This window comes from Megascapheus bottae, chromosome 22 (assembly GCF_031878675.1).
Source record: "Megascapheus bottae isolate mThoBot1 chromosome 22, mThoBot2.hap1, whole genome shotgun sequence".
Classification (NCBI taxonomy): Eukaryota; Metazoa; Chordata; class Mammalia; order Rodentia; family Geomyidae; genus Megascapheus; species Megascapheus bottae.
The window spans coordinates 28,833,392-28,857,415 of record NC_143530.1 but is presented as its reverse complement, the minus strand read 5'-3'; the positions used below and the strand labels follow the sequence as shown (position 1 = coordinate 28,857,415).

General features: G+C 44.6%; 1 protein-coding gene across 5 annotated transcripts in view; it reads right to left on the bottom strand.

The window, feature by feature from the left end:
* Positions 1 to 17,344: 17,344 nt before the first annotated feature.
* Positions 17,345 to 24,024, bottom strand: part of Fars2 (phenylalanyl-tRNA synthetase 2, mitochondrial) — a 393,632-nt gene continuing 386,952 nt past the window's right edge. For 4 of the 5 annotated variants that reach the window (XM_090356417.1, XM_090356418.1, XM_090356422.1 and 1 more), the window contains one exon: positions 17,345 to 17,611. In XM_090356417.1, the coding sequence (XP_090212543.1) occupies positions 17,473 to 17,611 (139 nt within the window). In that variant the 3' untranslated portion in view covers positions 17,345 to 17,472. The remainder of the gene's footprint in view (positions 17,612 to 24,024) is intronic. The other variant, XM_090356419.1, reaches the window with a different exon arrangement.

The window sequence follows — 24,024 nt, the reverse complement described above, 5'->3', positions numbered from 1 at the left end:
ACTACATCGTGCCTTGTCCCCCAAATCACTTAGTGAAGCCCTGACCCCAAGTACTTCAAAATGAAGTCATACTTGGTGACAAGAAGAATGACACACACCTGTACTCCCCAGCCACACAGGAGGTGGAGTTAGGAGAGAATCACCGTCTGAGTGAACCCAAGCAAAAGTACAAGACTGAAGCATAAGAAAATAAAAGTAAAGGATCTGATGCATAGCCCAAGTAGTAGAGCACCTGACAAGGAAGTGTGAATCCCTGAGCTCATGCCTTAATACTGAAGGGGGGGCAGTCAAAGAAGGAAATAGAGCAGCTCTCTATTCTTTCCAGAATGTCAAATATTTAAACACTGTTTTTATAAAATACAATCTGAGGTGTTCCAATGACGTTTCCTCATTTGTACATTTATATACCAGCGAGTCGCTGTGTGACATAGTCATAAGTTTGAGCATATGGTATCTAGATCATTTTATACATGCATTTAGTCTCATCTCACTGAATTCTTTAATTATTTATATTAAGTCCCCCAAAGATGTCTTCGTATAATAGTAGGAAGATATTATGAAGTAATTAAATTAGATAGATATGTAATTGAATCCAACTGAAATTCATAAGCACTGTGTTGGGGGGGTAACATTTACTCTGTTCAGAGCTGACAATACAAGCTAGCATGAGCAAGATATATTCCTGATCAGTGTGTGTGTTGTGTGTTGTGTTTTGTAGGTGTGTGTGCATAGACTGTAGGACAAAATAATGTTAAGGAAGAATTTGAGGGCACTGGCAGGGACAAGAAGACTGAGAATGGCATTTGTCTGGCTTGCCTACAGGACTTCTGTAGAACACACCAGCTCCCTGCCTTGAGCGCTCCAAGGTGGGAACTGATTCATAAGAGCTATAAAACCAGGGAGGAAATACCAGGGAGGCTGGAGGGAACCCTAATATCTTCGACCCCAGTGAAATTAAACTAGAGACTGAAATCTTGAAGGTCCTCAAATAGCCACTGTGGGCATTTTTGGTACCATGGATGGACTTTAAATATGAACTGCAAATGAGATCATAATATTATATCAACATTAAATCTCTAGATTTCAACAACTACATGGAAGTTATCACAGGATTCTCCTTGTTTTAAGGAAATACCCAGGAGTAACTGGATGTATGATGTTGCTGAGAGGGACAGACAGATAGAGACAGAGAGACACAAGAAAGAGACGTAATAGAATTACAAAGCAAGGGGGATGAAATGATCAATGCCTGGTGACTCGGGGTGAAGCACAACGAAGAGAGGGGAAATTCTATTATTTTTGCAACTTTTCAGAATGGTTAAAATTACATGAACATGAAACTTTTTTCTTAAAAATGCTCTAATCCTGAGCGCTATCTATCTTATTTCCTCCAATTTCCTTTTAGAATGGTCTCTACTGAAGACAAGAGGCAAGGCTACCGATAGCACCTCACATTTCCTGTCCCCTATTCCCTCCAAACGCACCAACTGGCACCCAGATCAGACCATGACCCACAGCTGCACACACTCCTGGGCACCGGGTCACAGGTACTGAGCTTCTTAGTGGACATAGCTGGATTTTGATGTTTCAAATTACAGAGAGCCAAAGGCAAGGGTTACTGAAGCCACCAGCTGCTATTGTCATCTCTTGTTCACCATTTAGAAAATTCTAGAGTGATAAAAGGAGTGAGCCATTGTCCTTGAAGAAAGGGTTTGCAGGTGGTGAAAGTGTTGGGGTGTGGAGAGGAGGACACAGTAGCAAGGAAAGGTGACCCTAATTCTGAAAACTCTTTCAAGAGCCAGGTTTGCTGTGACCTGAGTCAGTGCTGTATTTTACAGAAGGGGAGAGGAGCGTCTGCCTTTCTAAAGCTCCACATGCTAGGTACTTTAGATAGGATTTCTGTCTCCAACAGGCATTGTCTGAGAGTCCAAGCCAATCTGGACCACCTCTAGCCACTTCCAGAGTTTGAGATGTGTCCCCCAGCATCGCCCTCAGGGGGATGCAAGCCTCCCTGTCTAGTAGATCATTTATATGCAGAATGTGCCTACTCTGCCTCGTAGTTTATTGTGGGTGGAGCATGACCCAGCCTCTCCCAGTCAGCTGAATGTCCCAGGGATGAGCCAGCCTCAACCTGTCCCATAGCTGGAGCAGCTGACTGCAGGGAAGGGAGCCTCTGGGCTCCATACAGGTGCTGCTCTCCATCTCTGGGGTCCACAGAATTTGCTGTGTACAGCCAAATCCTCAAGGACCTATTCTAGAAGAAGCTACTGCCACTCTGCAACATGCCAACAACATCCCTTTTGATTTGTGTGTGTGTGTGTGTGTGTGTGTGTGTGTGTGTGTGCGCGTGCGTGTGTGTGTGTGTGTGTGTGTGTGTGTGTTAGTAGGACTTGAATTCAGAGTCCCGGGTGTGCTCACAGCTGGTGCTCTACCACTTGGGTTCTGCTTCCAGTGCAGAATTTTGATGATTAATTGGAGATGGAATCTTGCAGATTTTTCTGCCCCAGATGGCATTGATCTTTGATTGTGCATGTCTCAGCCTTCTGAGTAGCTAGGATTATAGGGGTGGGCCACTTTAGCCATATTTTAATTCCAATCTGGAGGCATTAGATATTTTCTTTTTTAAAGTTTGGCTTACTTTATTGTACACAGGTAACGAGTACATTTCCTTTCGTAGTATCTTCTGTTCTTTCACTATCTCCCAGTCTCATCTTCAAAATTGTCAACAGTTATCTCCACGAGCTAGTTCTAGAAACTTTTTTTTTTTTTGCCAGTCCTGGGCTTGAGCTCAGGGCCTGAGCACTGTCCTTCGACTTTCTCAAGGCTAGAGCTCTACCACTTGAGCCTCAGCACCACTTCCGGCTTTTTTCTATGTATGTGGTACCAAGGAATCGAACCCAGGTCTTCATGCATGCTAGGCAAGCACTTTACCCACTAGGCCAAACTCCCAGCCGAAACTTTTTTTCTTTATTTGGGGTAATACCGGGGTTTGAATTCAGGGCCCCATACTTGCTACATAGGCACTCTTATCACTTCCACTTAGCCATGCTCCACACCAAATCTGGGAACCTCTTCATCACTACAAATGGAAACCCAGTGCTTACCAAGCAGACACCTTCCATTTTCTTCTCCCCCTACAGCAGCTGAAAACCACTCATTTGCATGATTGCTGGTTCTGGATCTTTTCTATGAATGGAATCGTGTGTTCTGTGGTTTGGCTTCTTTCTGTTAATGTAATGCTCATCTGTGTTAGAGCATGTATTGGTGCAACATTCATTTTTTATGACTGAATAATATTTCCTTGCATATGCACACGAGGTGTTTTAATTCCCTCTTGGGTCAATAGGCATTGGATGTCTTGCTTTTGGCAATTGTAAAGAGAGCTGCTGTGAATAGTCACATACACATTTGAATCAAACACCATTTTCATCTAGGAATTTTCAGTTCAGATTGGGACTATCGGGTCATATGCTACATTCCACTTACTGGGGAAATGCCAAATATTGTCCCCAGCATTCTTTATACATTTATTCCTCCTTCAAATAGGCAAAATTTCTTTTGGCTGCTTGCAACAAAGAACCCTGATGCGTATAATAAATATCTCACAGATGGGAAAACTGGATGACTGAGTAGTTTGTCCAAAACTCTTGATTGGTAGAGGGCTTAATTCTGGCTACAGATCCTTTGACAATTTACTTGTAAAACTCTTACTATTCCTCTGTAACTCACTTCTGGGAGAACATGTGGTGGTTTTCAATAGGAGCCCCTCATGGCCCAGGGATCCATGAATTAGCGTCAGGGCTCTGGGAGCTCTTCTGACTATTTCATGAAGTGTAATGGGAATTCCACTTTTCCCACAATGAAGCTGCTCACATTACCTAAAATGTCAAGCATCTTTGCTTTGGGCAGGAATTAAATCACCTTGGGGTGTTACTAAGGGTTACCGCTTGCTGATCAGAAGCTCTGGCCGGCAGATATATATATATATATCTTTGAATAATTTTTTAAACTGGGGAATGAATAAATAATTATTTGACAAATGTAGTTGTTTGGTAGGTGAAAATCCATTAAAACCTGAGGTTCTTAGGGAGGAAAAACACATACCAGTATCTGGTTGGTATAAAAATCTCGAAGCAGTGGGAACATGTTCTTGGCTGGACACCTGAGGCTCTGTATCTGGCCTTAGTTTCTAACACCAAGAGCTCTGAGCTGTGAGACCTTCACCTAAAGCATCTTTCCACCCCCCCACCCCCCGCCATGCCATTACCTCATTCTATTTTTCATTGTCTCTAAAACTTGGCCCAGCCATTAGAGCCTCATTCACAGCCTCCCAATGGTCCTGCCAATCCCAGGCCTCTAAGTCTGGGTTGCCCATAATTGCTTTCCTGACATTTAGCTTGAAAAAGTGACCAAGGGCTGAGCATTATGATTTCTGGTGATGCATCCTGTCCCTGAGAACAGTACAGCGAGAAGTCCTGTGGGGTTCAGGGGCGTCTGGATCACTCCCTCCACCTCTTTGGGTACTGAGTTTCAGCACTGCAAAAAACATTTGCCATAAACTTAACTGTGAGTTACGGGCATAAATAAATTAGCATTTGTAAAGAGCTTTAAAACCCTCGAAGGAAAGGCAGTTGGCAGTGAGTAAACATGCCGCCCAATGCCAGCTCTGAGGGCAATGTTTTACATCGTGAATACTAATGTCATGGATTGATTAATCCATCCAAGCCTGTCACCACCACCCTTCTCCTCTTCCCCCATACCTGTGGCAGAAATGCCTCAAGGCCCAAGCTGTGGGATGCTCAGTGGTGCTGAGTGAAGTCCTATACTTGGGCCCTCACTCCATTCCCTCACCCATCTGTGGGCTCTGAGACAGAAGCAAGAGAGCCAGTCCTCAGCTGTTCTGGCCATTGGACACTGTGCTTGTTTTAGACTCTAAAATTGAGCTTGCTGAGTTCTCTGCCATAGATCAGCTTCCTCCTGATGCCCTGCCCCACATTCCATGTGAACAAGGCCACATCAGATAGAGGTGGGAAGACAGAAACAGCACCAGGCCTGAGACGGGTGTATGGAGGCCAATCTTGGCCAAAGGGACTTGAGAGGTAGATAAGAAATGTTTCTCCCAATGGTAAAAAGAGATTCATGTCAGGTGTCAGTGGCTCATGCCTATAATCTGAGATCTGGGAATTGTTGGTTTGAAGCCAGCCTGGGCAGGCCAGTCCATGAGATTTTTTTTTTTTTTTGGCCAATCCTGGGGCTTGGACTCAGGGCCTGAGCACAGTCCTTGGGCTTTCTCAAGGCTAGAGCTCTACCACTTAAGCCACAGCACCACTTTTGTCTTTTTCTATATATGTGGTACCGAGGAATCGAACCCCAGTCTTCGTTCATGCTAGGCAAGCATTTTACCACTAAGCCAAACTCCCGGCCCTAGTCCATGAGATTCTTATTACCGATTCACCAGCAACAAGCCAGAAGTAGAAGTGTGGCTCAAGTAGTACAGCACCAGCCTTGAGTGAAGGAGACCGGCTGGCGTGAGGCCTGAGGTCCTGAATTTAAGTCATGCATGTACAATTCATGAAGAAAAGCTAAGACCCTTGCAAAATTTGGAGGCTATTGTGTGAGGATATGTTGCTTGATGCATCGGCAGCCCAGTTCAGAAAACGAGAGAAAGACATGCTCAACCCGTGTAGGTAGAAAAATGGAAAAAGCCCGGCTCTCAGTGGCAGTGTGGACCATAGCGCTGGCCCTGGCTCCAGCAGGCTGCTGCCACTAGGAGATAATTGTTTAAACTATGACAGGCAGAACATGCTCATTTTTATAGCCAAAGCCACCCAAGTGGGCTTCAAAGATTCATCTCTAAACTAGAGGTCTCTAAATTTCCAATCCAGTTAGACCAGGGGTATTTCCAAGTACTATGTTTTTTCCAGAACTTTCCAGACCTCACAGTCCCTTCCGCGGGGATGGTGGCTCCCTGGAAGAAAGTTCAGATTTTCTTTTTCTGGTTCATTGTCTGAGGTCCCAAATGTTAGTGGTTTTAGCATCTACTATGTTATTTAACCTTTCTGGTCACCTGGTGTGCTATCTGACAGGCGAGCCTCTAAGAGGTGAAGGGCCTGTGTCCGAAGTCATTGTTTCTGAATGTGTATAGACCAAAGTCCATGGCCCAAGCTTCTAACCACTTTGCAAATTGCTTGTGCTTTTGAAAATGCACTTAAGTGACCCTGCTAAGCCCCAGTGCCCACAGAAGGCAGAATTGTACCAGTTCACAGCCCTTCTTCTGTCACAGGCAAGTCACCAGCAAAGACTACTTAGAGCCTTGCTGGGTTACCAGTTAGTGTCAGCCAGGGCCTAGGCTGGATCCGCACAGCATGACCGTGACCTCAGCTGAGAGCCAGCCAGCCCAGAGGCATGCGTGGGGAGAGGAAGGCAGCACAGTTTAATTTCCCTCGTTCCAGGTTCTCTGGTGGCCAGTGTGTGAGGACCAGGAGTTTCCTTGTGTTGGCTCCTCCCTGTGCTGTAAGAGGTTCCATGGCCTGTTATGCAGGTGATTAATGCCCACTGACAGGAGCGTTGGCCTAGTGCCCTGGCCAGGGAGTCACAGTTTGCCAGATGCTATTTCTCTCATCAAAGGAGGTGAGCAGGGGTAACAAGAACTGAAGTAGTTCCCTCTGGTGGGGGCTGAGGCTTCATTTCATCATTTGAGTCTGAATTAAGGCAGGCCAGGTCAGGCTCTGCTAAGGGCCTAGATAGTAGACAAGTGGAAAGAGGAGGGGAGGATGGAAGGGAGGGAGGCATGGAAGAAGAAAGAATGCAGGAAGAGGGAGGGAGGAAAAGAAAGAGGGAGAGAAAGAGGGGAATGACAGAATTATATGGAAAACATGAAATTCCATCTAGTTGCCTGAAGCCAAGGCATTTGGGAACAAGCAAAATGACAATCCCTCAGTCATTTTTGGAGATATTACTAAGATTACCCTGAATTCTCTGGGCCTATCAAAACTTCCTTTGCTTAGACCCACCTGGAAACACAGTGACAGCTGAGGGACACGGTGACACCACTGTCGCATTTAGCCTTCTGCTAACTCAGTGTGAAGGAGGGGTTGCAGTGTATGAGCTGAGTTCCTTCTATTCCTTCCTACCACTAAGCAACAAGTTCTTGAGGAGTTCAGAAGGCCATCACCTGAGTGTGCACACATGCACGTGAGCCTCTGAGAAACACTCTTATATGTGAAGATCGCTTGTGAGCATGGGCCCTCTCTACATGGACGAATTCTCCTCAGTTACCAGCCTCAATTTGAAGCTTCCAAGCTTGGAGGATCCATCTGGATCTCAGCAGTGTGGTCTGCAACCTCTTAATACTCAGCTACCAGAGTTGTGTACCTCTTGGGGGTTGCTGGATTGTCAGGTTGATCTAGGTTACTGGAAGACTAAGCATCTCTGGGGAGAGATTTGCTAGACATGTAGCTCTCATGGGACTCAATATACCCTGCCTGCTAACTGTGGCCATTCCCTAGGTGACCAGGGCATCTGGGATGGAGCCTCTCTGCAGAATCTTAAAAAGGAATGGGCCTTTGACTCAAATGATGTATTAGGTGCTTCTATGACAAAAAGCTGTATGCTGGAGACATAAGAGAATCTATAAATGAGCCTCGGTTGTGAACAATCCAGCATTGTCTGATTTAAAGAACACATTACTTGGGCAAGGGTTTCTCTAGCTCCATAGCACACAAATGGATTACACCAGGTCTTGCTAGATGGGAATTCAGATTTAGCAGCTGGGGGAGAAAAGCAGGATCCTGTTCCCTGCTGATCAATAAGCCACTCATTTGATATAAGAAGTTTCTGTCTTAAGGAAGGGGTCAGGACTTTCCTTCTCCTGGGGAAAGCCAGATTCCTGTGCTAAAGGGCAGAAAGCAGAATGCTCCAGTTTAACAATCACCAAAAGCCAATCTGTCCATTACAAATGGATAGTAAGATCTGCCCCAGGCCTTTCTGTGGGCAGCTGCCAGCAAACTCTGAGTGGTCACTATCCCAGGGGAGGGTGGAAGGGCATATGGGCTGCTGACTTCAGAGCAGTCTCATTGTGCAGAGCCAGTCCCGATTTCATCCAATACTGCACTGTGATTTCTCTGGGGAAATACCTTCGGAATGGGATTTTGTTGGGTCATCTGGTAAATATATACTTAACTCTTATAGCTTCTTCACTGAGGTGTAATTCATATGCCACTAAGTCAACTTTTCAGTCTATACTTCTAGGGTTTTCAGCAAATTGAAAGAGTTGGGCAACTGTCACTATCTAATTCAAGGATATTTACCCAACATGAGGCATTAAGGAAAATACTAACTCACTCACTACGCATATTGTGTGAGAACTCTGAGCCTCTGGTATCTGAGCTCAAATAAGCCTTTCTGAGCTATCCCAGGAGCAGGATTTGTAGTCTCATGTTTCATCTGGGGAAACCAAGTCACGGAATCTCAAAGCTTTGCAAGGTCCCCAGCTAGTCCATGGTAGAATCACAGTTCACACCCAATGGCAGTGGGCTCTTTTGAGCGACGGGCAGCTGGCCATTAACCTTAACGACTCCTATGTATTATCAAGGGAGTCAGGCCCATGCTCAAGAGTGGTGCCAGTGTTTCCAGCCCATGGAAGTCACGTTCACTGTCTCTTCTTTGTGTGGGAGAGGACTTCTCTGTGGGGCTGGAAGGCCTGGGCAGTAGCAGTGGCCTCTTCATTTGGGGCACAGGACATTATTCTTTTTACTGTTGTTGTTCTGGTACTGGGTATTGAACTGAGTGTGTGCTGTCCGTTATCTTTTACACACAGCTCGTACTGTGTTTTATTTATTTATTTATTTTTTTGGTGGCTCATTGGAGATAAAAGTCTCATGGACTTCCCTGCCTGGCCTGGCTTTAAACGAGGATCCTCAGATCTCAGCCTCCTGAGTAGATTATAAGTATGAGGTACCAGCACCTGGCTGAGGACACAAGTCCCAAGAAGGTGGACGCTCTAGCAGGAGGAGAAGAGCAGCCGGGGTTCATGTGACCTTGCAGCTCTGGTTTGGAACCTCGGGGAAGCAGCACGGCTCAAGCAGAGGCACCATCTTGGTTGTGGGGTCCCCTTTCCCCTCTCTTCTCCATGCCCTGAGCCACTCAATGTGAGCTATAGCAGGGGATGGGAGACAGGTCCCATTGTTTTTCCACGTCTTGCCTCTGCTTGCATTTCCACTCTGTGACCTCCTTCCCCGTTTCCTCCTCATACTCATGGTTGTTGCCCTCCTGGGGACAGCACTACCCCCCTAACAGCTCATTAGCTTGGAATAAGCTTGTCACTGGGGTCTTTTCAGAAGCATATTTTTCCCATCTCTTCTGGAAACCCTGCTCCCTTGGCACTAAGTTGTAGAGCTGTAGCGCTTATTTCCTTCTGAGATGTAGCATCAGCAATTTCTCTCTCCTTCATTGTGTGTAATTTACATTCAGTGAAAGGTGCATATCTTAAAGCCTATATAGTTAGATGAGTTTTGACAGATGCATTCATCCATGTAAACACGCCCTTTTCTCAAGAGAAAGAACATTTCCTTTACTCTTTCCCACCTCCTATGCCCCTTGCAACTGACACCTTCCCACAGGCATTTCCTACTATACATTAGTTCTTTCTCTTCTCTAATTCCATATGCGTGGCTCTCTGATGACTAATAATGTTGACCAGTTTGGGTCTAATTGGTCATTCAAAAATCTTTTTAAAATTTTATTTTGTATTATTATTATAAAGGAGATATACAGAAGGGTTTAGGGTTACGTGGGTCAGGTTCACAAATCTTTTCTTAATGAAGGATTTAAAGTCTGTGGGTTGTTTTGTTGGTTGTGGGGTTTGAACTCAGGGCCTGGGCACCATCCTTGAAGCTTTTTCACTCAAGGCTAGTGCTCTACCACTTTGAGCCACAGCACCTCTTGCAGCTTTCTAGTGGTTAATTGGAGGTAACAGTCTCACAGACTTTCCTGCATGGGCTGGCTTCCAACCAGGATCTTCAGATCTCAGCCTCCTGAGTAGTAGGCAGGAACCATCAGCTCCTGTCAAGTATGCTTTATTTAAAAAAGAAAAAGAAAACCAACGAAACGAAAACCTTTCAAAATTGTTAATGAAATTATTTGTATTGGAGGACTTCTTTGTATAATCTGAATTTAAGTCATTTGTCAACTCTATGAGCTACAAGTATTTTTTCCATATAATTTTTATTGTAATTAATAGAAGGGTTACATTACATTCACCAGATGGAAGGTGCATTACTTCACATACATTGATACTCTTTCTCATGTCTTGGTCCCCATTTCCCTCTCCCCCACCCCCACCTTCATCTTGTTTTCCCCCCTTTCCTATCCAATTTCAAGTAACCAAATATGCATTTATCCAATATATCAGATAACAAAGTGAAATACTGTAACAATATGAGATAATCAAGGGACAGCAAAAGAGATGAGAGATAACATAGTACATTAAGGACAACAAATCACTCATTATATGGCTTTTGCTTCTATATCCTAGAGGTCCTTTCATTTAGCGTCATACTGTATGGACTTATTTATCTAGGTTTTGCTCTATTGCAAATGTCTGCTAGAAGAGCCCAAGGTTTCTACTGATTATGGCAAGTGAGGGAAACCATTGAGCCTATGTTCCTTTGAGTCTGGCTTACTTCACTTAATATGATTTTTTCTAAGTCTTTCCATTTCCTTACAAATGGGGAGATGTTGTTCTTTTTGACAGCAGCATAGAATTCCATTGTGTACAAATACCACAACTTGTTGATCCACTCATCAACTGAGGGACATCTAGGTTGGTTCCATATCTTTGCTATGGTGAATAGTGCTGCAATGAACATTGTTGTGCTAGTGGGTTTAGTATGCCCTTGTTTCTGGATGGTTGGGTAAATGCCAAGTAGTGGAATTGCTGGGTCATAGGGGAGTTCTATGTTTAGCCTTTTGAGGCACTGCCACACTGCTTTCCATAGTGGTTGAAGTTTGCACTCCCACCAACAGTGTAGTAGTGATCCCTCCTGGCCACATCCCCTCCAGCATCTATTATTATTCGTTTTCCTGATCCTGGCCATTCTAACTGGAGTGAGGTGGAATCTTAGAGTTGTTTTGATTTGCATTTCTTTTATGGCCAGAGATGTTGAGCATTTCTTCATGTGTCTATAGGCCATTCTTATTTCTTCTTCAGAGAAGACTCATCTTTAAGTCTTTGGCCCATCTTTTAATGGGATGGTTGTTTCTTTGGAGATTAATTTTGGAGTGATTCAATTTTTTGAGTTGTTGAAATATTTTAGATATGAGGCCTTTGTCCGTTGTATGGTTGGTGAAGATCTTCTCCCATTCTGTAAGCTTCTTAATTAATTTATTAGCTATGTCCTTTGCCATACAGAAGCTCTGCAGTTTAATGCAGTCCCACTTATCCAGGCTTTCTCTGATTTGTTGTGATTCTTGGTCCTTATTAAGAAAGTTTCGACCTGTGCCAAGGAGGCCTAGTGTGTCTCCTATTCCTTCTTGTAAAGTTTTCAGTGTGTCAGCTTTTATCTCGAGGTCTTTGATCCATTTGGAGTTAATTCTAGTGCAGGGTGACAAAGAAGGATCCAACTTTAGTTTTCTGCAGGTGCTTAACCAGTTCTGCCAGTGCCACTTGTTGAAGAGGCTGTCTTTCTTCCATTCTATTTTTTTTGGCTCCCTTGTCAAAGATTAGGTGGCCATAGGTCTGTGGTTTAATATCTTGGTCCTCAGTTTTATTCTATTGGTCTTCAGGCCTGTTCTTGTGCCAGTACCAGGCTGTTTTGATTATTATGAGCTACAAGTATTTTACCCATTTATTTATCACTTTTTTCTTCACTAATGATTTAATTATTTACCTTCTCTTCTTTCTCTTTCTGTGCTTTGGCTCCCTCTCTATTTATTGTTTTGTTTGTTGTACTAGGGCTTGCATTTAGAACCTTTCAATCTTGCTTGGCTTTTTGTTGTTGTTTGTTTTCACTCAAGATTGGCACTGGACTACTTGAGCCACACCTTCACTTCTGACTTTTTGATGGTTAATTGGAGAATCTCATGAAAATTCTTGCCCCGGTTGGGTCCCAACTGTGATTTTCTCAAATGTCAGCCTCCTGAGTAGCTAGGATGACAGGTATAAGCCATGAACATCTATCTGGCCTTAATTATTTTTTATTAATAAGATAGTTGTTTCTCAGTGTAGACAGAGGATTGTTTCTAGGACTATCCTCTTCTCATCTGGAATACCCAACCTGAGGATGCTCCAGGCCCTTATATAAAATGGGTAATATTCGCCGGGAGTTTGGCCTAGTGGTAGAGTGCTTGCCTAGTATGCACAGAGGCCTGGGTTCAATTCCTCGGTACCATATACATAGAAAAAAGCCGGAGTGGTGCTAAAGCTCAAGTGGTAGAGCTCTAGCCTTGAGAAAGTCCAAGGACAGTGCTCAGGCCCTGAGCTAAAGCCCAGGACTGGCAAAAATAAAAAAATGGGTAGTATTTGCATAGAATCACACACATCCTCCTTTGTACTTTGTCATCTCTAGATATACTGTAATGTAACATGTAAAGTTATATATACTGTATATTAAATATCTAACTATATAACCATATGTAGTATATAGTATAATTATATACAGTATATATTATATATAATATATAATGTAAATAATACATATATAGAAAGTTGTTCTACTGTATTGTTCATATTCAATATAGGTTTTGTTTTACAATATTTCTAATGCTGCGTATCTGAGGATATGGAATCCATAGAAATAGAGGGAAGCCTGTGGATGACTTCAAATGATTATTCTCAATAGATTAGAAAGCCTGTAAACATCCTACAGATTCCTTTCCAGACTCAAGCTCACATGCTGGCATTGTGAAATCCTTTCTTGGTTGAAAGTGAAGGACGGACCCTGTGGACATCAGACCACAAGACTGAAATGCCACCCTTGATTTTTCCTGTTGACCTGAATGTTTTCTTCATCATTTTGATGTATGAGACTGACAAGACCTCTCTCAAGCTATACAAAGACACATACACACACCTCTGACTTCAGTTTGGGCTATGGAGGGCCCTCAATATTTTCTGTGTAGACTGTAAAGGGTGAATGCCTTCTTGGCTATTTTAGTTCTCAGGGGTTGGCTGATAGAATGAGGGCCAAAAGCTTTAATCTCACAGAAAAGGGTCTTATTTTGTTTTTTGGTAATGGGCTTGAACCTTGGGCACTGAAGACCATGAACAAATTCTAGGCACTCCACTAGCGTGTGACTGGTGCTGACAGAGCCTCTACAGCCACAGTGCCCACAGGGGGCACTGGTTCTGGGATCCTCCATGGATATTAAACCAATGGATGCTCAAGGCCCTTATGTGAAATGCTGCCGTATTTTCATAAACCTGCATACATCTTCCCTTATACTTTAAATTAGCTATAGATTACTCATAATACCCAATATAATGCAAGTGCTGTGGGAACAGTTATGCTTTATTGTTTAGGGAATAAAAGCCAGGGGATAAAAGCCCATAAGCCCACTCCCATTTAGTACAAAGGCAGTGGTTTTTTTTTTTTTTTTTTTTTTTTTTTTCCCTGAATGCTTTCTACCTGTGGATGTGAATGAGCAGATTCTGACCCATGGATATAGATGCCAACTTTCTGTAGCCCACAGATGGTAGAGGGCCAAGGGCCCTGGTGAGCAGTGAGTAGCTGCCCAGAGCCATGTAAGTATTGGAAAGCTATGGCCTGGGAAGTCAGGGCACACATGTAGGAGCCCATGGTGGTATCTGGGTAAGCAGAGCCCACTGTGGGGCACTTAAGAGGCTGCTATGTGTTCTTAATCCACATATTTTTTAGAATTATTTTTATGAGCATCTATTACCTGCACAAAACACTTGCTTGCTTTATATATGAAAATGACAGTGCCCTCAGAGGGGAAGGACCTTTATTTCATCCATTTGTGAACCTCCTTATGGTTCTGGGGGGCTTCCATCACCTCAGGACACAGCACAGGGCCAAGTCCAGCAGGGCCCCTGGAAGGACAAAAGCCAAGGGGAGTGATAGCTATTGGGCTGCTGGCTTTCCCCCTACCCGCCCCCCCTGAACTCCAGCTGGTCACAATTTATCCTTGACATATGAGTCACTGGCACCTGTTAATCTCCGTGTGCTCGTGATTTGGAAGCTTGTTACAAGAACAAGTGGCCTATGCAGCAGATTTCCAGTGCCAGGTTGTGGGCTTGGGGATCACTCTTAAAAGGGATGGGAGCCTCCATGCAGCACTGCTTTGCCAGAGACTAGGTGCCAAGGTACTTGTTCTAATGATTAAGTCATCCCTTGCTCAGGAGTTCTTTAAGCAGGCCTCTCCAGCTTTTCTTTAGCTATTGTCATCTCAGCTGGGCTCTGAAGAGACTACTGTCCACCTAACGGCATGCCCTTGATGACTTATGCAATGTGAAGTTAGGAACTGGGTGTGGAAAACCCTGACTCTAGACCCCACTCTGCACCAGTTGCTTTGATGTCCTGACCAACTGTCTTGACCCTTCCAACTCCGGGGCCCTTGTGTAGGGATAAAAGGACATCCTTGGAATCTGTTCTGGTGCTGAGACACCCTGGCTTCCTTTGACTTGCTCTAAGCAATCGTAAGCGAGCCTCTCTTAAAGAATGCTGCTTCTTGCGTGGCACATCAGCCCTCAGCACTGGTGTTGTTGGTTCTTGTTGGACAAAAGAGGAAACTGAATCTCTCCAAGGGACCATAGTGATGGCTCTGGCATCAGTTCTCAAATGAATATGGGATCCAGTGTCTATAACTGCGAGTGGCTGCTCTCATCACGGATCAAATTATTCTCTTTCTTATCTCATTTCCCTGTGTGAATCACATGAAAACATCAAGATAAAGCTTCCCTGGGCTCTCTGATGGCAGGCAAGGTCCACTTCCTACACAGGGTCAGTGGGCCAGACCCAGGAAATCAATCTACCTCCGGAAACTAACAAAAGTACAATGAAGTCTAGGGGAGGAGAGGGCACAGATGCTGCACCGCACTGCTTTCTATTCTGACATATGCTCTTCATGTGGCAGCCACAGATTTGAGTGTGAGGCTTGTCACCTCCTTGCTCTGTTTCTGACCCTGTCCTGTTACCTCCTTAGGTCTGTGTCCTCTCACAGGGAAACTTTGGGTAACAATTATGTTTCACGAAAGGTTGAGAGGAATGTTCAAGAAACCAGGCCCCAGAATAAGGCCTCGCACAAGTATGACAAATATTGCACAGATTAGCAAACGCATAGCATCCACTGGTCATGGGGATAAACTGTTGTTTGGAAACACAGCCCGAGATGGAGACAGAAATGACTGATGGCACTGTGTGTTTGCACTCAGGTCCACCTGCTGCTGGGATCCCGCAGGGTTCCCCAAACCCCAGGCAGGGTTTAGGTTCCAAGCATAGGGTATGGCTTCCCTAATTCTCTTGAAAATCCAAGGGCAAAGAGCACATTAATAACTCAGAAGATGCAAGATGCGATTAAAGTCATTGTTTCCCTTCAGAAAGCAACTTCCCCTCCCTCTTCCCCCACTCCTGGATAATGGCCACCAGTCATCAAAATGGCCACCCATCATCAAATATTTATCCCAGCACTCACAGTCCTCCAGCAGCCTCCAGCATCTTGCCAGGGACCAAATCTGATTATGAAAACTGGTCATGAGTGAAGCAGGCAGACTACAAAGTGCCTGGGATGGAAAGGGGACATCAAAGCCCCAGATTCTCCCTTAAAGGTTGGATTCCCAAAGCAGGGACCTCCTGCTGGGCCAAACTTGGAAGGGGGCTGGGAGAACCAGGCCTCTGTGTACCTGCCTCCCAGAGTCAAGGTAGCTCTTTTCTTTCCTTGGCAGTGGAGCAGGGGCAGAAAGGAAGGCCCAAGCCCAGGGCCAGGGAGCTGGCTCAAAGGCCAGGGATGATGAAAAGTAAATAAATTCCTTGCCTGGTTCAGAGTATGACTCTCTTCACTTTCATGGGAGGCCCTGGCATTTCATTAGTGGCTTCTTTGAAGCCTGCCCTTTGCAAAACAAAGAGGGGAGAAAGGAATGGCATCTGATTCAAAAGGCTTCCTGTCCAGGCAGACATATCTTAGAGATAGTGAGTGAGGACTGTTTCCAGCAAAGTGAATGCAGCCAAAAAGCAAGTCATATGCAATTTTAGCTCTCCCAGTGTATGCAGTTATTATTTGTATGTTATGCTGTAGTCTACTAAGTATGCCAAAGTATTATATTTATGAAACTCTGTACTTGACCTTAATTAGAAAATATTGCAAAAACAAAAACAAAAACAAAAACAAAAAAAGAAAATATTGCTAAGTTAGCAGCTGGTGGCTCACATCTGTAGCTACTCAGGAGGCTGAGATCTGAGGATTATGGTCTGAAGCCAGCTCAGGCAGGAAAGTTCGAGACGCTTATCTCCAATTAGGCATGAAAAAAGCTGGAAGTAGAGGTATGGCTCAAGTGATAGATCTCCAGCCTTGAGCAAAATAGTACAGGACCCAGGCCAGGTGTCCAGGCCTTTAGTTCAAGCCAAGCCCCAGTGCTGGTACACACACACACACACACACACACACACCTCTACACCAGAGCTTTTATGCTTGTAATTGTAGCTATTCAGGAAGCCAAAACCTACAGGGATTGTGGTTCAAAGCCAGGTCAAGCAGAAATGTTTTTGTGAGATGCCTTCTCCATTTAACCAGCAAAAAGCCAGGCTAGAAGCTTGGCTCAAGTGGTACAGTACCAGTCATGAATGAGCAAGCCAAGTGAGAGCACAGGAGGCTTTGAGTTTCAATCTAAGAACTTGCAAAGGAAAGAAGAAAGGAAGGAAGGAAGGAAAGGGAGGAAGGAAGGAAAGAAAGGGAGGTAGGAAGGAAGGAAGGAAGGAAGGAAGGAAGGAAGGAAGGAAGGAAGGAAGGAAGGAAGGAAGTGCTAGGACTTGCAAATGACTACCTGCATGACTGGGGAAAATGAGGGTAACAGACATACCCCACACGAGGTTTCTGAGGCTTCAACTTGCAAAAATGAAGTATCTTCAAACTGCAATACAGCAGAGCCCACAGAAATGAGGTAAGCCTATGTGCTTCCCGTTCCTGATGCCCCTTGGTGTGGCTTCACTCACTACATGGGTGGAAGAGGCTGTGAGGCGAGAAATCATGTCTGGTGCTTAATGTAACCCAGGGACCAATTAACCACACAGAAAGCCAACTAGCAAAGTATTTCTAAAAAGAATAGGAGGGAACTTGTATATTACTACTCTCTGTCCTCTTCCCCCAATAGGAGACAAACGCTATGTCAACATTTTATTAAGAGTGATTCTTTATTCCTGTGAGTCCTAAAACCTACACATTTTTCAAAAGCTAACTGATGTTCTAGTCTTAGTTGTAGTGCAGCAGATGCTGGAACCCCACTGGGGTAGGGTGGCGACATCAGAAGCGGCCCTCCACGCCCAGCAGCTGCACGGCAGCCTCCTGCACAGCCTGGTGGACACGGCTGACCTCTCTCTGGGACAGGGTTCTCTCCATGTGGCGGTAGGTGATTCGGTAACAGTGGCTGGTCCGGAGTGTCCTGGAAAGGGAAAGAGAAGTGGTGGGTGGGTGATAACCAGGACCAGACCTCGGTGGCGAGCTGGGCTGAAGTCGGGTGCAGCACAGAAGCCTCACTTACCAACAAGCACCCACATTCTTCGAATGTCAGTGGTGGGGTGTTGGTTCAAGGAAACATTAGCTTGGATAATGGATATGGCTGGCTGTCCCCACTGGTACACACTGTGCTCCAGGGGCTTCCCAAGGATCTCATGTCCTGCCTGAGCCTCAGGGAGTCTTTTTTATTGCTTTTAAAGTAGTTGTACAAAGGAGCTTCTCTCCAACATTTCAGTTGATAAGTATGATGCATCTTAATTAGCATAAATCCTTTTATCATATTTCCCCATCTCTCCCAACCCCACCCATCCCCTCACATTACCTGGCTCCATTTTCACATGTATTATTATGACTACATTGGTCCACCCTTTCCCTCTCCATTGATCTGGTTTCCCTCTTCTTGACCTCAACCCCCCGTACAACACATGTTCCAGCTTCCTGGCTTCCATTTGTTAAACAGCAAGTTAGTTCTCTAAAGGAGTCTCACCAGTGGAACTCTCCCCTGCATATACCATACTTCAGTTCAGACATTTGCAGATATAGCATGTAACCCTGTGCAGGTTTACATGTACATGCATAATTTAGATTTAACTTACACATATGAGAGAACACATACACCCTTGGCCTTTCTGAGCCTGACTTACTTCACTTGGCATAATTTTTTTCAGGTTTATCCATTGCCCTGCAAATGATGTATCATTCTTGATGGACTAACACTAATATATATATGTATATATATATCACATTATCTTGATCTGTTTGTTCACTGACAGGCATCTGGGTGGGGGAGAATCTTATTAGGCAGCTAGAAGGCTCCGACTTCTGGGCTTTCCTCAGGTGATTCTGACAAGCAGACAAGGTTTGAAGCCATGCCATCACCTCTCCCTTACCTTTTCCATGGCACAGAAAAGACAGTATGTGCAGGGTACTTGACAGCACAGGGAGCCTGAAGCTAGGCTAGGGGAGAGGAATCTCACCCTCAGCACACCTGCAGGCCACAGGACGCCCTAGAAAGCATGTACCAGTCATGCCAGGCACACGCTGTGTGTTACACATGGGCCATGCAGACAGTGACTTCAGTCTCTTGCTTTTCTACAGTGATGAAGGGCTGCTTGTCACCATCTAGCCCCCAGCCCGTGCAAGAGAGGCCATAGGAAAGGCAGGCGAGGCACTGGCTTACTCCAGTGGATGAAGGGGTTTCAGGTTGGCACCTGGGTCACTCCTCTTTACAGGAATACCTAACAGTTCCTATGTTGCCCTCTGAGACCACAGGCTTCACTTCAGAGCCTCCTGATACTTCCTGACCCCCACTCGGCTGAGAGGTGAACCATCTGTTTAGTCCCTTCAACACCCTCCCTCCTCCACTGCCCTCTCCCTCACCACCTCTTCTGGTGTCTGTCTTTCTGTCTCTCTCTTTTTCTTTATTGCTGGTAGTGGGGCTTTAACTCTGGGCCTGGGTGCTGTCCCTGTGCTCTTCAGCTCAAGATTAGTGTTCTACCACTTGAGCCACAGTGTCATTTCTGGTTTTCTAGCATTTAATTGGAAATAAGAGTAACTTTTCTTTTCCTTCTTTTGTTTTGTTTTGTGGTACTTGTGGATGTTTGGGCCTTGCATTTACTAGATAGGTACTTTACAACTTAGACCATGTCTGATCCCATTATTTTCAGATAGGGTCTCAGCCTGAGACAGCAATTCCCCCACCAACAGCCTTCATATGGCTGTGATTACAAGCATGAATCAACATCTCTACCTGCTTCCTTAAGATGAGGTCTCACTAATTTTTTAATTTTTTTATTGTGATTAATAGAAGGGTTACATTATATTCACCAGATAGAAGGTGCATAACTTCACACATTGATACCCTTTCTCATGACATGGTCCCCATTTCCCTCCCACCCTCCCCCGACTCATCTTGATTTCCCTCCTTTCCTATCCAATTTCAAATAACCAATTAAACACATATAAAATATATCAGATAACAAGGTGAAATTTTTATCTTTTTAAAAATATTTTTATTGTAATTAATAAAAGGGTTACATGATATTTGACAGATAGAAGGTGCATTAATTCACATACATTGATACCCTTCCACATGTCTTGGTCCCCATTACCCTCCCCCCCACCCTCCCATCTTGAACTTTGCCCTTCCTGATCTCCGCCTCTCAGTAGTTGGGATTATTAGCACGAACCACCACAGGTGGTTCCTGCTTAGAGGCTCCTTAGAAAGTGGGCTGGGGAGTTAGGCCTTTGCTTGGGGAAATAAGAGAGCTGAGGCTGAGAAACCAGAACAAGCTGGTGGCTAGGCTTCTAATCCTAGCTACTCTGAAAGCTGAGACTTGAAAGTCAAGGTTCAAAGATAGCCAAGGACTTTTTTCTCCAATTAATCATGAAAAAAGCTGGAAGTGGAACTATGGCTCAAGTGTCAGAGCCTCAGCCTTGAGTAAAAAAAAACCACTAAGGGACAGGCCCTGAGGTCAAGCCCCAGTATAGGCACAAACAAACAACAAGCTCCCCTCTACTACTTCCTGTGGGTGTTGAGATGGCATTATTTGTCCTGTACCACCAGGCTAGGCATGATAGACATGCAAAAGGAATTCTGATCATTCTGCCCACTGAGGGCTTAGTATAGGACATGAGGCAGCCACTTACATCCCCTCCTGCTTCTGAATGGGTTGTACAGCCCAGCTGTGTCCCTCCCATCTCCATTGCTCTGCCCAGCCTTTCATTCACACCCCTTCTAAGAAGTCCAGTCATCCAGCCAGTGCAGAAAAGCATGACTCAGACCTTTTTTCAGCTCTGCGGTGACTACCAAGGTCCGCCCACTTCTACCATCCTTTACCAGTCCAGCTGCTCAAGCAGAAAGGGAGCCAGGACCCACAGGTATCCTGTCTGGGGCTGGCAGGACAGGCACAAACTTGCAAGGAGGTGTTTTGGCACCTCTTCCTCTCAGTCCTAACTTTAACCTAAAGACAAGAATGTGTAGGTATCAAGAACAGTCAGGTCTGGATCAGTGATACAGATGTTTAAAGGGCATCCAGCAATCCTACTACTGGGTATGAATACAAAGGAAATGAACTCATCGTGTTAAAGAGGCTTCTACACTGTTTATTTGGGCACCGTTCTCAATAGCAAGGATATGAATTCACCTAAGTTCTCATCAGTGGGTGAAGGGGTCAAGAGAATGTGATATATGTCTACTCAGTGGAATACTATTCAGTCTTAAAAAAAGAAGAAATCTGCTTATTTGTGGCAATATGGATGGATGAATATGGAGAGCTCTGAGTTAAGTGAAATAGAAAGCTATGTATCTGTTCTTTTTCTCTTCCTGACTGGATTCTAAAGAAGCTGATCTCACAGGGGCAGAGTAGAGGGATAGTATACTAGGTCAGGGTGGGCGTGATAGACAGATACAAAGTTGTAGTTGGATTGGTAGGAGAAGTTCTGGTATTCTTTGCAGGATCAAGATACTTAAATCATATTGTACTAATATTGCACAGTGGAGAAGAAATGCTCTCATCATAAAGAAATGGTACCTGACTGCATTGATGGAGCTCCAGGATGCCTGATTTGGTTATGGTATAGCATATACATGCACCAAAACATCATAGGGCAACCTATGAATAGATTGATTTATGTGTCAACTTCGTCCTAACGTAAAAAAGTTATGTAGTATGCAATCAAAGAAAACAAAAAGGATCTCTTCCCTATCCTTTCTTGTCTTCCTACGTGATAAAACTAACAATCACCAAAAGTATAGCAGAATACCAGTGCTCCAAAGTTCAAAGTATGCCAACCAGGACCTTTCTTCTTAAAGGACTCAGGGCTATGGAGCCTCACCAGAAGGAAGGAACAGTGGGTCAGAGAGCAAGCAAGGAAGGGAACACTTCTCTTACATAAGCTTCTCCCTGGCAACCAAACAGGATCTCAACTTGAAATAAAACCCTTCCTTGCCATCCAGTCCAAACCTAGCTCCTATAGCATCCACAATAGTCTGCTTTGCCATCTGCGGCAGAGCAGCTACTTCATGTTCTTGGATGGCGTGGCAGACACCTCCCAGAATAGACTGCATGGCCACAGGCACTGTAGATGCTACCTATTCCTGTAGGGATTACTCAGGAGGCAGACCCAGGGGAGTTTCATTTACACAGTTACAGAGCTGGGTTTCCCTAGTTCGCTCTTCTGTTCCTCTGCTTGTCTGACACAGAAGCTGAGTCTGGAGCCCACATTAGTACTCTGTGATGGGGGGTGAGGGGTAAGTTTCATGCACCACTTCTTAGGATGGTGTGGACTCAGACAAGAGGCCCAAGGTGAGAAGACACAGGGTGGAGAGGGACTAGCTCCATATCGCTCCAGACATAGGAGCTGAAAGGGGTGAGGTGGAGAGAAGAAAGCTGAGTGTGGTTAAATCTGGTTCCAATTCCTGCTCCATGCTTCACTATCTGAGATCTGGAGCAGATTATATAACTTCCTGTGACTCTGTGACCTCTTCCTGTAGAGTGAGACTGACAATACTTACTTTCCAGGGCTAATGAGGACTGAAAATGAGGGAAGTATTGGAGTGTTAATAAAGAGCCCAGCCTCTCAGATGACTGCTTAATACAGTCATCATCTCTTGTCAGGGGTGGGGGGAACATATTAAAAACTGTGAACTGGGCTGAGAGTTTGGCCTAGTGGTAGAGTGCTGACCTAGCATGCATGAAGACCAGGTTCAATTCCTTTGTATTATATACACAGAAAAAGCAGAAAGTGGTGTTGTGGCTCAAGTGATAGAACTTTAGCCTTGAGAAAGCCCAAGGACAGTGCTCAGGCTCTGAGTTCAAGCCCCAGGATTAGTAAAACAAAACAAAACAAAACAACCTAAAAAAAACCTGTAGATAGCATCAAACCTCATAGATATTGTATTTTTTCTTATTCACAGCTGCCTCTGATGAAATATAAGTTATAAATTAGGCATAATAAAGAATTAACAAGAGCCAGGGGCTGGTGGCTTAATCTGTAATCCTAGCTATTGAGAAAGATGAGATCTGAAAATCACAGTTCTAAGCCAGCTCAGGCAGAAAACCCATGAAACTCTTATTTCCAATTAACCAGGAAAAGTTGGAAGTGTAGGTGTGGCTCAAATGGTGGAATACCAGCCTTCAGCAAAAAAGCCAAGTGAGAACTTGAGGCCGCCCTGAGTGTCTGCCTGTCTCTCCCTCTCCCCCCACTCTCCCTCCCCCCTCCTCTCTCTCTCTCTCTCTCTCTCTCTCTCTCTCTCTCTCTCTCTCTCTCTCTCTCTCTCTCTCTCTCTCTCACACACACACACACACACACACACACACGAGATTAACAATAAAATACAACAATGATAATTATGTAAAACTTGCTAGAGTCTGAACACAAGCACTGTGGGGTGCAGTTGGTCTAAGAAGGTGGCTCAGTGAGTAGTGAGTACTGTATTTACAGCCTGCTCATGCAGGATAGCACATGCCCGGCATACTGGATGGGACAGAGTGGATAGCATGAACTTTCTTTGAGCTACTCGGGGAGATGTACTATTCAAAACCTGTGAATCATTCCCTTCTGGGCTTTTCTATTTCATATTCCTGGACTGGAGTTGTCAACTTCAGTGGGCTGCCTGCTTCTTTGTCCACCATCCTCCTTATAAGTAAGACTTGCTAGACAGAGGAATACACTTTTGAGGATGGTGGGGTCATACTTGTGCTTCTTTTGGAAAATGCCTCAAATAGCAAGAGTATTCTTCAGGAGCATGGAGGAATAGTGAGCTTTGGCAGGAAACATTACATGGAAAGAAGTCAGGGAGAGTGATGGACTATCGCTCAGAATTGAGACTGATTTGAATAAATATTTGCGATAAAGTAAATATGTTTTTCCTTGTTATTTTAACTATTTTTTTTTAAATGCTGAAAGGGAAGGAGAGACAGTGAGATTTTTAACAATAAGACTTAGGGTCTGACTATTATTTTCCTTGTGAAATGTTCTTAGGTTTTCTTTTTACTTAATTTTTTTTTTTTTTTTTTGCCAGTCCTGGGCTTGAGCTCAGGGCCTGAGCACTGCCCTTGGACTTTCTCAAGGCTAGAACTCTACCACTTGAGCCTCAGCACCACTTCCGGCTTTTTCTATATATGTGGTACCAAGGAATCAAACCCGGGTCTTCATGCATGCTAGGAAAGCACTTTAACCACTAGGCCAACTCCCAGCCCAGCTTAATTATTTTTTGAGGCAGAGTCTTACTATGTAGTAGCCTATGTTGTCCTGGAACTTGTTACGTAGCCCAGGTTGGCCTTAAACTGGATTTTCCACCTCGGCCTTATGATTATGGGTATTTGCCACCATGAT